The 13,132-nt window shown below is 45.0% G+C and overlaps 1 protein-coding gene across 1 annotated transcript in view; it reads left to right on the top strand.

The window, feature by feature from the left end:
• LOC119437515 (SEC14-like protein 2) overlaps window positions 1-13,132 on the top strand; it is a 56,442-nt gene that overhangs the window by 22,081 nt on the left and 21,229 nt on the right. Inside the window, exons 7-9 of the mRNA XM_037704523.2 lie at window positions 8,931-9,009; window positions 11,638-11,718; window positions 12,653-12,739. Of these exons, the coding sequence (XP_037560451.1) occupies window positions 8,931-9,009; window positions 11,638-11,718; window positions 12,653-12,739 (247 nt within the window). The remainder of the gene's footprint in view (window positions 1-8,930; window positions 9,010-11,637; window positions 11,719-12,652; window positions 12,740-13,132) is intronic.

Genomic DNA, 13,132 nt, shown 5'->3' with positions numbered 1-13,132 from the left:
GTGAGGCACTCCTGCTCGGTGATGGTATAGTTCTTCTCGGCAGGTGTGAGCACGCGGCTGGCATACGCAACGACTCTCTCACGCGAAGAGTTGTCTCGTTGGAGGAGCACAGCACCGATGCCATGGCCGCTAGCATCCGTGTGCAAGAGTGTGGGAGCAGTCTCATCAAAATGACACAGGACAGGTTCAGATGTGAGGGTGCCCTTTAGCTGCTCAAAGGCAGATTCACATTCAGGTGACCACGCGAAGGGAGCACCAGAACGAAGTAAGTAGTGTAAAGGTGCAGCTATAGAGGCGAAATCGCGAATAAATCGGCGAAAATAGGAAGCGATGCCGAGGAAACTGCGTAGGTCCTTGGTCTTTTCTGGACGAGGAAAGTGAAGCACCGCCTAAATCTTGTCAGGATCAGGTGGAATACTATCCTTGCTTACAATATGACCTAAGACCTTGTACATCTTGCTCGCAAAATGACACTTTTTGGTGTTGAGCTGAAGACCAGCGTTGGCTATGCACGTGAGAACCTCGTTGAGACGTTGCAGGTGCTGTGTAAATGTCGACGAGAAAATAACGATATCATCCAGATAGCACAAGCAGGTCTTCCACTTCAGGCCACGCAGAACGGTGTCGATCATGCGCTCAAAAGTTGCGGGAGCATTGCAGAGGGCGAAGGGCATGACGTTGAACTCGTAAAGACCATCTGGCGTTGCAAACGCTGTTTTTTCTTTGTCGGCTTCGTGCATCGTAATTTGCCAGTAACCTCAACGCAGATCAAGACTGGAGAAGTACTCGGCACCTTGCAGGGAATCGAGGGCATCGTCAATGCGAGGCATGGGGTACACATCCTTGCGCGTGTTCTTGTTGAGCGCTCGGTAATCTACACAGAAATGTACGGAGCCATCTTTTTTCGGACCAAAACAATGGGAGATGAGCAAGGGCTAGCAGAGGGGCGAATTATCACACGTTGCAGCATGTCGGCGACGTTTTGCTCAATAATTTTGTGCTCAGCTAGAGACACGCGATACGGCCGGCGACGCACGATGGATCTGCCGTCTGTCTGAATCCGATGCGCTGTGACGGTCGTCTGTCCCAATGTCGAAGAATGGGCGTCAAATGAACGTTCATGCTTCTTCAACAAGGCAAGGAGCTGTTGCGTCTGCGAAGGGGCTAAGTCCGAGCTGATTACAGCAGCAAGAGCGGAGGTAGAGGCAGAATGTCCAGCAGGAGGGATTTCAGAGGGAGCATCCTTGAGGGGAACGACAGAGAGAGGCTCTGAATCAGCAACGGAAGCCAAAGTGGTGCCTTTAGGAAGTAGAATTTTCTCAGGTGTTGTGTTCCTTGCTTCGAGAAGCGCAGAACCATTATCAAACCTAATTAGGCCTGAAACAATGGCTATCCCTTTTGTGAGCCAACGCGCACAAGGTAACATTAACACATCGCCATGGTCGATGGCGTCGGACGTGATGGTCAGAATTTGCTGACAGCGTGGAGGTAGCTCGGTATCTTTTGCAGCGAGTAGACGAAGTGGCTGGTACGGTTCATCGCCGAGCGAATAGTCGGTGTCGGTCATATGTACGAAACCTTGCCCACAACATATAGCAGCAGAAGCAGAGGCAAGGAAATCCCGTCCTAAAATGAGCTGGTGGGAGCAGGGCGACAGCACAGCAAATTGTATGTAGTGGACGATGCCATCGATGAATACACGCACTGTACAAAAGGGCGGATTGTTTTCTCTTGAGCGGCAACAAGCGCGGGTCCATCATAAGGCGTCGTAACTTTCCTGAGACGCCAACACAAATCGGAATGCATAACAGATAAAGTCGCACCGGTGTCCACCAAAGCTTCAACGTGCACACCTTCAACAAACACGGACATCATATTACAAGGGCGCGCTGGAGGAATTGTAGTCCTGTCGGTGAATGCAGTTTTTCCTCTGAAAACTGCATTACTTAGTTTTCCGGGCGGCGGTCAGAGGTGAATGAGGCAGGCCGAAGCGGTGACGAGGAGCGGCGGAAGGGCGAAGGTGATCGGCGTCTGGTGGTACGGTAACCATTCGGCGTCTCGGTCGTTGCGGGCGGAGATGGGGAACGGCGCGGAGGGGAAGCGTAACGACGGTTTTGGTAAGAGGCCCCACCAGAATACGCATCGCGTTACACAGGTCGTACCCGCGACGCTCATCTTGTTGGCGCTTGCGGCAAAAACGTGATATATGGCCGCGATAACCACAGTAATAACAGGTAGGACGAGACGGTCGCCAAGGCGGGTAGTAAGGGGCGCTCGGTGCGCTGTGAGATAGTGCGGTCAGATGGGGCGATGACGGCTCAAGTGGTAATAAGGGGGCATTGGCCGGAGGAGCGACACCAACCTGCGTGTATGTGGGTAGAGGCAACGTTGGACGTACACTAGTTGGAGGCGCGGCAGCAACCTGGGCGTATGTTGGTACGGTGCGAGAGGCCGGAGGGTGCACATTCGCAGAGCAGGTTATTGAGGCAAGTTCCTCTCTGATGACGTCGCGCAATGCTGCACCAGAAGGCTGAGCAGGAATCATCAACGGAGATGACAAGCCAAGTGATTGCAGTTCTTCGCGTATGATCGCCCGGATCATCATGCGCAAGTCGGGGTCTGCCGCAGAACGGTGTTCGCTGAAGTCCGGCTGCAAGCGTACTGACTCGAGCTCGTCGAGGCGCTGGCACGTCAAGACGATGCCAGCGACGGTAGCCGGGTTCTTGACGGCGAGCGCGTTGAAGGCCACAGTCCCAATACCTTTAAGAATGTGGCGTATTCTGTCTGACTCAGCCATGGCAACATTGACACGGCGACAGAGTGCAAGCACATCCTCGATGTACGATGTGTAGGACTCGCCGGAGTGTTGTTTGCGAGCATCCAGAGTTTTCTTCGCAAGGGCGGAGCGAACCGCCGGCGTGCCAAAAACTTGCCGAAGCTGCTGCTTGAAGTTCGTCCAATGGGTGAAATCAATCTCATGGTTGAAAAACCAGGTCTTCGCCACACCGGTCAGGTAGAACGAGACGTGGCGGAGCTTGTGGGGATCATCCCACCGATTAGCAGAGCTTACGCGCTCGTAATCATCCAGCCAGTCCTCAGCATCTTCACCGCGAAGACCAGCGAACAGATGGGGATCACGCTGGTGGCCGCTGATGATCACAGAAGGTGCGGCTTGTGGAGGCGGGATGGTTAGTGTAGAAGCGCCAGGCTGCTCGTCCTGCGACATGCTGACGGACAGTGGGCATAAGCGGCGACCCGAACGAAGCTCCAGGGAGTAGGCCAGGGGCGGACGGGGAACCAAGAAGCACCTCCACCACTTGTGACGTCCAGTAAGGGCGGACCTTTATTGAGCCCGAGAGATGACACGGCGAAGAAGGGCGGCGTCCACAACCAGCCTGAACAGCCTTCGACACAGTCCACGCTGATTATGATGCGCCCGCACGCGCGATGAAGAGGAGGGGCACACGCATGATGATGATAATGTACAGATGATGAAGAAGTGCACAATAAATGCCCACAACACACACACACACACACACACACACACACACACGCACACACACACACACACACACATATATATATATATATATATATATATATATATATATTGCGAGACAGCTGTTCAACCTCAACGGATATACACATGAAGGAGATGAAGGGGTAATATCATGCTCACTATATATATATATATATGCATGAAGCCAGATTTGTCCTTGGATCCAGTGATTTGAGGTGCTTGAATGATAGGAAGCACGAATTGAAAACATTCTATTTTTGCGACGTTTCGGCCGGCATGGGGCCTTCATCAGGGAATTCAGGTAACCCCCCAGATATGTGCGTTTCTTAAATACACACATAGTATAGGGGACTCTCGAGCACGTGCTGTACCACTATCAATTGGCATATCACCATCAATGTGGTCACACGTAAATCACAGTCATAGGCGTTAGGGCTCACTTGCATGCACCTTAAACAACAAAAGTTCACAGTCACTTTAGCATATATATACTAAAAAGAATGAAGACCGAAAACCTGCACGCTCCGGAGACATTCATTAAATTCTGAGACATCCTCATTCGAATGCATTGTCACTTCCTATTAGCTGTTTGCTGCCACCATAGGTCATGGGTTCAAGTACCTTAATTAACTCTAATTAAGGTAGAGTAGAGCAGGGCTTAGTCTCCCTTCCGTGGGGACCCTCATAAGGCGGTGACCAGTGTAACGCGCGCACACTCACATACGCTCATATATATATATTATATATATATATATATATATATATATATATATATATATATATATATATATATTTAATCGTGGCCAGTGGCAATTCTGCGTGTATTCGCGGGCTTCTTTCACACTGGGAAAAACACATTTACGTAGCACGTATTGAGGAACAAAGAGCTGTATCGGGAGTTTTTCATGTTGCTCTACAATCTTCTCATTGACACTTTGATAATTAGGACAGTACTTCTCGAGTTAGATAATTAATTAGAGTTACCTAATTAAATCTCAGTGACGAAAAAATTACTGGCGGCTACTCCACTGTACTGGAAACAATACACACTAGGTTTGCTTCGCGTAATGCCGTTCCTCTTTTTTTTTAATCGTGCTGCGTGATAGCTGGGACACCTTGTATACAGGGTCCTGCATAATTCGGTGCGCACGTTAGAAAATAGCGAGATGACTGCCTCGTGACGTATGCAATCATGCACGCGCTAGTCAGTAAGCCAGCGCCGTGGAGCAGTCGTGTCTTCAGAAAAGCGTGATCGTCTCGCACCCCGGAGGCCCGGGTTCAATTCCCAACCAGCCCGAAATGTACAAAAGTTCTCTTTCAAAGTCACTAATTTGCATTTTTTGCAGGAACCTCCCCTAAGAAATGTGACGTCAATCTGAGATTTTTTTACGTGTTTTTACTCTTTGCGGCGTCGGTCCTAATTGGTCACGACAATTTCGGCAAGGTCACCCGAAAACATAACACCTAAGACTTTCGTCGTAAACCAAAAGTAAAACTATAACTGTTTGGTAGTATCATGAAAATGGGTCTATAAGTTCACAGGGAAGCAGGTTAAAAAGCTTTCTGAAAAGTCATACGTACGGGGCACAAACGCAACATTAAAAAAGAGGTGTGCGTAACAAACAGCTTTTAAACAAAATGCATGTAAAAACTATAACACGAAAGCCCTGACAACGAGGGTGTGCAGATATACTGAGGAAGCAATTTCCTAACAGTTCTCTAATTAGTACATTCGTGCGGAATAATAAAAAAGGACTAAATAATTTTAATATGGTGAGGGGACAAACTTTAAGCACAAAGAAAACTAGAAGCGCAAAAAAATTTCACAAGTGTGACAAAAAAAAGACAAAAAAAAAACGTGCGAGCAGGTATAACGAAGTTGTGATGGAGGTGGAACTACGAAATTGTTAGCGCATCTGCAAAAATGTTAGCTTGCCTGGGCTTTCGTTTATGCCAGATGAGAAAGGCTTGAAGTTATGAATAAGAAATTACTCACGAACTTCTTTTTGGTGGTGCGAAGTGAAACCTGATTCTAGTATAGTGGCTGTTTATCAAATAATTGGCCGTGAATGTTCATGTGCTTGGACAGACGAAGATTAGGAAGGCGTGTGACCTGTGCTTATTAAAACGCAGTCTGAAGGGGGTTTCAGTTTGTCCTATGTATTCAAGTTTGCACACGGAGCATTCCGGCATGTACAGCCTCCCGCATTTTTAGCTGTATCGCGCGAGCGTCCATCACGTGTCATTTTGGCGCCGTAAAGCAGCGATAATCAGCGAGACCGGCACAAGTACTCTCAAGTGCACTAAGCACTCTCCTGTGCAAGAGTCGTCTAATGCGATGTTCCCTTCAGGACGACGTGCGACCATATTGTAGTGTTCGCGCGCCATATAACTAAAAATGCGGGAGGGTGTACACAACGTTACTCACGTCACAGTCGAAGTCGCCTTTTAATTTGGAATTAAAATTTGACGGTGCGCTCTTTACTGCAAATGTAGAAGTAATGTGAGTGCATACCTTGCAATGGGGCTTGTGGCAAGAATCACCGCCAAGCTTAGCTGAGGTTGATATCTTTGATGACATTAGTAAATCGCGTAAGTTACTTGTTCTACGGCACACTGCACATGGTGGTTAGGAAAAATGGACTTTGAGGCGCTTACTTTGCAAGAGTAAGTTGTTGTGCTTCTGGAGGATGGTGTTAATATTTGATAATGATGCTAAATGTGTTAAAACTAGGTTAGTATGCGATGGTTGCACAGCGTGCTTGTCTGAATTAACTAGCTTCTTGTGGTCCGTTCCATCAGCACGTTTAATAGCATCGTCAACAATTTCAGGTGGATATTTTTGCTTGGTGAGAGCATTTTTTTGTCGCACCTTTTTTTGTCACCCATTTTGTTACATTTCTTGCGCTTCTAGATTTTGTTTTGCACTTATAGTTTGTCTTCTCTTCATATTTAAATAATCACTGTGCTGGGTGTTCCAGCACAGTGACGTTATTGCGTGCCAAACAATCACGCACTTTCAATGCAATGTGAGCAGGGGCATTATCGTGGTGCAAAATTAAGCGCACTTTTTGACAAATTTGGCCACATGATGCGCACACAACTTTTACAGACATTGAGATACACCAATTCAGCCACCAGCTTGTTGGCAACTAACGGATGCGGACAATCCAAGTGAAGATGAGGTTCACAACGTTTAAGAGGAAGGTTAAGTTAGGTGCCAAATACGATTTCCAACTTGAAGTGTGTCTAAAACACATGAGTGTTCTCGCTAGACGGTTGCTGGGCCAGTCGGAGTTAAATGTGTTGCACTTGAGAGTAAATCGGGTTATAACAACTGCAGAAAGCAGAATTTTTATTTAAGAGCTCATGCTTTTTGCAAAAATATCTGAAAGTTAGTGGGTTAAAAAAAGAAGCACGAAGTTTACGAATTCAAATTTCTGCCCCAAAACCAAATATCGCGGCTTTGTAGACTTATTCTCTGAGAGCAACTCAAACGGACAAATATGATATTATGAAGTCACAGCTTACATCAAATCGTAAAATGTTTACGAGGGTTCTCCAAAACTCCTAACAAATTAGTGGTATACTTCAGAGTGGTGTATAATAGATCAGCTTTTGACTACTTTGCATGTCCCAATATTCACAGGTATGCTTACTTATTATTAGAGTGACATAGTTGAAAAATGGATACCTGAGCATTTTTCAGTAATTTTGTAATTTTCAACGCCATTTGTGTAATCGTTCATGAACTAAATCCTAAGTCTGCTTGCTGCAGTCACAAGATGACAAGATTCCTTTTTTTGCGATGAACTTCATCAAATTCGGTGAGGTGGTTTCAAAGCAAAACTAGTTCTCCGTTTTCATGTCGTTATATACAAGGTGTTTCAGCGAACATTTTCAAAAATTTTTACATTGCCTGTGGCAGATAGCGCAATTCTAGTTCATGAGCTGGTCTACTCGAAAAAACGGACATTACTACTTGTACAAGGAATTGATATGTATTTTCAACTAATTACAAAAATCCCTAATTAGGTTTTTAACTAATTACTTTATCGCCCATATTGCAATTTACAAATTATGACCGTGGAGTTCGCAAGGCGGATCTACTTGGAACGAATTCTCAGGATGACACCAGTTCCGAGATATTAGTTCCCGAACTTTGCGGAGAAATGCATTGGCATTTCAGTTACGTTTGTGCATGAATTCATAAAACGACGTTTTGTTAAGAGAGTAATGGGTAAGATTTCTGTGCATACCCAACGAGTAAAACCACCCGTCAGTCCATCCATCCGTCCATCCGTCCCATAAGACGATCGTTTTCAAGATAGGGCCCGCAGCAGCAAACTAATTGAACTTTGTGCTTCCTCTCGCTTCATCGCCAACTAAGCAGCGAGAACACATGAAGCTATCAGCACTCTCCGCACTCTCTGCCCCCATGGCAGATCGCTTTCAAAAAATGGGCTCACGCATCTCACTAAACCCTTACTAAGCGGCGAGAACACACGAAGCTATCAGCACTCGCCGAACTGGGTCCCCATCGCATATCGCTTTCAAGACAGGGCCCCTATCTGTAAATCTGTTTTGTCACTGGTGACGACCTCTCTGAAATAATTCATTGGGGCCGTCTTAATTTTTTAAAAATCAACGCAACATTTTTTTTTCGTCCTAACTTTTAGTCAGGGATCTGCAGTTACAACCCATCTTGGAGCAAACCTTTTTCATTTCCAAATGTTCAGTCAAAATTTTCTGCACGGGTGACTTTATGAAGCTAACAGCCTTCTGATTTCATTTCAGAATAACTTCTACTTGGGCGAGTTGGTGTTTACTTAACATGATACTTATTAGCGCAAAAACTCGTAATAAAAGATAACAGTGAGAGGCGAGAGGAAGGGAAAGACGAGCGCTTCACAGAACACAGTTCCTTCTCTAAAAAAGCTTTTCCGTGCACCTTTTACAATATTTGATGAATTTCTTCATTATTCTTGCTGAATTTTACAGCAAATTTGATCTTGATTTTCTCTTGTGTCTTTTTCGTCGCTCTCGATTTCGACAAAGACTAAAAATATTTGCACAAGAAGTGCAGGTATAAAATTCTGCAATTTCATACGGCAATCTGGCTCGTACTAGAAGTCAAACCGGTTCTTTCGAATGGAGAGAGTGACAGAGCGGCGCTGCTGCATTCTTCCACACTTTTTCGCTGACTCACTGCATGATCCGGTGGGACAGACCTCGTATGCGTGCCTGCCTCTATGCGCACAGCTACGGGGCAAGCATGTTGGTGCGCTAATACAAACCGCAAAACATATAATAAAAATGCGCAGTAGTGGGGCGCCTCGCTATCTATTGTAGAACATATCTTTTTTTCTGTTTTTGGACGCCTTATTTCATCATCCTCTCATCGTTTCAGTTGGGACAAGCGATCCATACCCAGTACATCGTTGTGGATCTCGATGGCTTCTCTATTCGTCAGCTCTACTCTTGGCAAGGCGAGTGCCATTCTTTCATGGTTAAACTTAGCATACCCGGGAAAATTCTGTCATGAAACTGTAAGCATGCTACCGCGAGCTCAATCATTCGCGTTGTTTTGATTTGTACACATTAGAGAGAAAAAAACCATTACAATTAAAATTTCCTCATTCAAAATTCTACTTGATGAAAGGGATCAAGTGCTGCCCTGGTATAATAATTTGGCAATTACTAAAGAATCATCGATTACATTTGCATAACTTTCCTACCTACTTGATATAAACTTGCACAAATGCAGTAAATAGAACAGGCTCACTTGGCTGTTTCCCTGCTTCAGGTACAGCCCTTCAGATGTTTACCTTCACTAACAATTGCTTGTAAAATTTCCGTTTCGAATCTCGGCCCCAGCGGCCACATTTCAATGCGGGTGAAGTGCAGAAAACGCCCGTGTGCTTAGATTTAGGTGCACTTTCAAGAACCCCAGGTGGACCAAATTAATCAGGAGCCTCTCACTACGGCGTGCCTCAAAATGAGATGGTGGTTTTGGCATGTAATACCTCATATTAAAAAAAAAATCCTTTGGTCGTCTACCCTCATTTTCATGTGAAGGCATCAGCGACACTCGAAACTTGCTCGATGTGCGCGCTGGAGGGAGAGGCGGTGTTGTAATGTTTGCGTACAAGACTGTGCTTACTTAATGCCGCGATGCTCGTGTGTAATGTTTGCGTACAAGACTGCGCTTACTTAATGCCACGATGCTCGTGTGTGCGTCCTCTATAAAACGCAGCGGTTCATTTTTTGGGGGCTAGGGAAAGGCACTCCCGATAGGGCCAGTAAAAAGCTGAAAAATCGGATAAAGGTTATTCCCTAGCAACAAAGTCCTAAGTGGCTATTACTATCCTACCTTAGAATGGTCGTTTTAATTTTTTTGGACAGCATCTGGTTGACCACCTCCCGGCGTTCTTTGCTCGTCAGCCATTTAGACTTAAACGAGTAATTGTAAGAGATGCAAACGGACGTTCACATTCCTCCAAAAGGCGGTCGAATCTGTAATGTAATTTGTAATAATGCTGCCTATTATTAAGCCTTTTTATTCGCGCTACTTGAGTGTCACAAGTTCAATACTGCGTGTATATGAGTCACGTGCCAGACGAATAGAAACATGTGCGTTTAACGGCTGAAAGCTTCTCTGTGTGTGAGAGAAGTATTAGTTGCACTAAGCGAACAAGAATTCAGCAGCAGCTGTTACCACCTACGAAGGCTTCTTAAAAGCGCTTCCAAGAAAGAGAAAGAGAGAGAGAGATAATTTTTTTGCAAAAGTAAAGCTGAGAGGTCGTACTTTCAAGAGAAGTCTTCAAATCTGCAGGCCTGCCACGTTCAAGTCATCGAGGCGCAGAGGTAATCTAATTACATGTTTACACCCCTTTGGACAATGTCACGCGCAGGCCATGGGCATTCTACTGCAGCTCCCGCAAAATTTAAGTGATCAAAGCTGCGTCGCCTGTAAAGGCCTGTTTCATCAATTAAGTAACTGGTTTCATGTAATTGGGTACTGAAAAATGTAACTGAATTACAGTGGGCGTTACCGCGTAACCAAAGTAATCTTTAAATTATAAAACTACCAAAAATGTAATTGATTATTATTATTTAATTATATGTAGGGTTGTTCGTTTTCGGGTAAAACCCGATTTTACCCGATTTTTACACCCCGAACATCTTTCAGAAGAATTGAGTTAAACCCGATTTCACCCGGAATTCCAAAACCACATACCAGTCTACTTACTGACCTCTCTTCATTTCCGTGACCGATGACGTGGATTCGCTTCACGACGAGTTTAACCAGTACTTGCTAGAACCACGCTCCACTCACACTGCTGTCGAACTCAATAAGTATTGGCATGACTCTACTGTTCACTACCCAACGGTGGCAAATGCTGCACTGACATTTTTGTACCTAGCTGACGAAAGCTGTGATGTCAAAAGAACTTTCTGTCAGCTAAGATACGTTCGAAGATCGGACAGGTCTCGAATGGAGACCAATATGTTGCGCATGGAGATGATAATGCATGCTAACAAGGATGTGTAAAAAATCGGTAACCAGCTTTTCGTGAAAAAATGTTTAATTTCTTAGAAGTTATCAATGCTCTTTTCTGCCATTATTACTTATGAGCGTCCAAACAAACGCCGAACTTCGGAGTATTTGCTAGAAAACCCTGATGTACCCCCGATTACCAGCTTGAAACAAATGCTTAGTTTTGATGCGTCAGCGTTAAGGAGCTCGTGATAACCTCCGATTAAAAAAAGAAAGAAACACGAAACCGAATGTAATGTATTAGTATATTTGTGAATATAACCCGAAAAAAAACGAAATTCTGAATAGTTCCACAAAAAACCCGATTTCTCCCCAATTATCAGCTTGAAAAATAGCAGCCGATTTTTCAGCCCCCATTTCAAAAAATATAAAACCGAAAACGAAGAACCCTAATTATATGTAATTCGTTAGGTACAAGTCTGGCGTTCTTGCGGTAACAAAAACTTGTGCGCGTTTAAATTCCTCAGGGGATGAGTTACATATAAACATATAAATTTTTTCAGTCTCTGTGGCTTCGGCATGGATATCAAATGATAGGGTTCTCTTCTGTTCACAGTGATCGAGCTATTGACTGATCTGCTCAAGAAGTACGAGGCCAATTATCCAGAGTCCCTTGAAAAGGGGTTCGTTATTAATGGTAAGTAAAACTATAGAGCGGGCTGCAAATTTAGTGCTTCTGGCAGAATTCTCAACAAAGGTCTCCAAAGCACGTGTTCTAGAAACGGTAACCAACCGAGCAAAGAAAGCTTTTATTTAAAAGTAATGGTTCGTAACGCTGAAACAGTAAAAAAAAATTTCCAGCTTCATTTGCAAATTAGGCAGATGAGAGTTCAGAAAGATGTTGATTCAAGAAAGCTCAACAATTGGAACATAAATGAAAACGGTCTTTCCAAGATATATATAATATTCGTTTATCAGTATGACATTTGACAACTTATTTCTTCGTCATCATTCAGGACTGTAGATAACTCGAGGACATTGTATTTTAGCCGGTGAAATAAAGTCACTTCGTGTAAAGCCGATGCATTCGGCACACGAATCAAACTGAAAATTCCGTGTGACAGCTGCTTAATTCACTGTGAACGTCCTGTAATCGACATTTTCCAAAGGAACCGCAGTACCTAAAATGTTGTAGGCTAAACTCCGCTCACGGAAGAATCGATGAACTCTCCCGTGAACACGCTGTTCAGTACGGTGCATAATATCACAATACACAAGACGTTTTGTTCTTAAGTGTTGTTTGCAATTGGTCGGCTGCCTCCACTAATATGTCCGACAACGCGATTGGCTTGCGTGCTCTCATACGGACAATTTTAGCGTTGGAACTTTTTTGCTATTACATCCTTGATGTTCTCGTTTATTCATGGGCTTTGTGCTGCCTAACCGATTTTACCGATATGGGCGCTTGTGTGCCATCAAGCCACCTTGCTGTATGAAGTTTAAATGGTAGTTTTGTTTCTTTATTTGTTTGCTTGTTACTTCATGTGTTTGTTTCTTCGTTCGCTGGTTCATTTGGCGCGGCGAATGTTCGAATGATATGTTCTCTAACGCGCCTCTTGCACGTCTTCCAGCGCCCAACTTTTTTCCCATCCTGTGGAAAATCGTCCGCCCATTTCTGTCGCAGCGGACGGTCGACAAGGTGGCCATCTATGCCAAAGGTAAGCACTCTTCCCAAGAATTTTCTGTTTTTTTTTAACTTAACCGGTATGCATCACAGTACGCGCTTCTGGAAACTTGAAGTGACAACCAACGCTCTGCAAACTCCGCACGTATGATGGTTTGCAGAGTTGTTTTAAAACCACGCCGTGTAATCAGCGCAAGCGAAGCGACATTCGAGTGCCGTGTTGTGAGTATTGTGCTATATACTGCGCTAATGCATGCTAAACTTGAGCGTTGCTTTTAACAGCAGAGCTATTTAAGCTCGTCGTTGCGCCGCGTAGCATAGACCAGAAACTGCGCTTGCGATGACGTCCCCGGGGTTTGCCTCGCAACCACTTGGCACAGCTGCGCCTCGCTTCGCCTAGCTTCGGCAACGCTCCTCCGCCGCCGCA

The sequence above is a fragment of the Dermacentor silvarum genome, chromosome 1, assembly GCF_013339745.2.
Source record: "Dermacentor silvarum isolate Dsil-2018 chromosome 1, BIME_Dsil_1.4, whole genome shotgun sequence".
Taxonomy (NCBI): domain Eukaryota; kingdom Metazoa; phylum Arthropoda; class Arachnida; order Ixodida; family Ixodidae; genus Dermacentor; species Dermacentor silvarum.
Note: the sequence above shows the minus strand (reverse complement) of the source record. Positions and strands in the feature narration are given on the sequence as shown.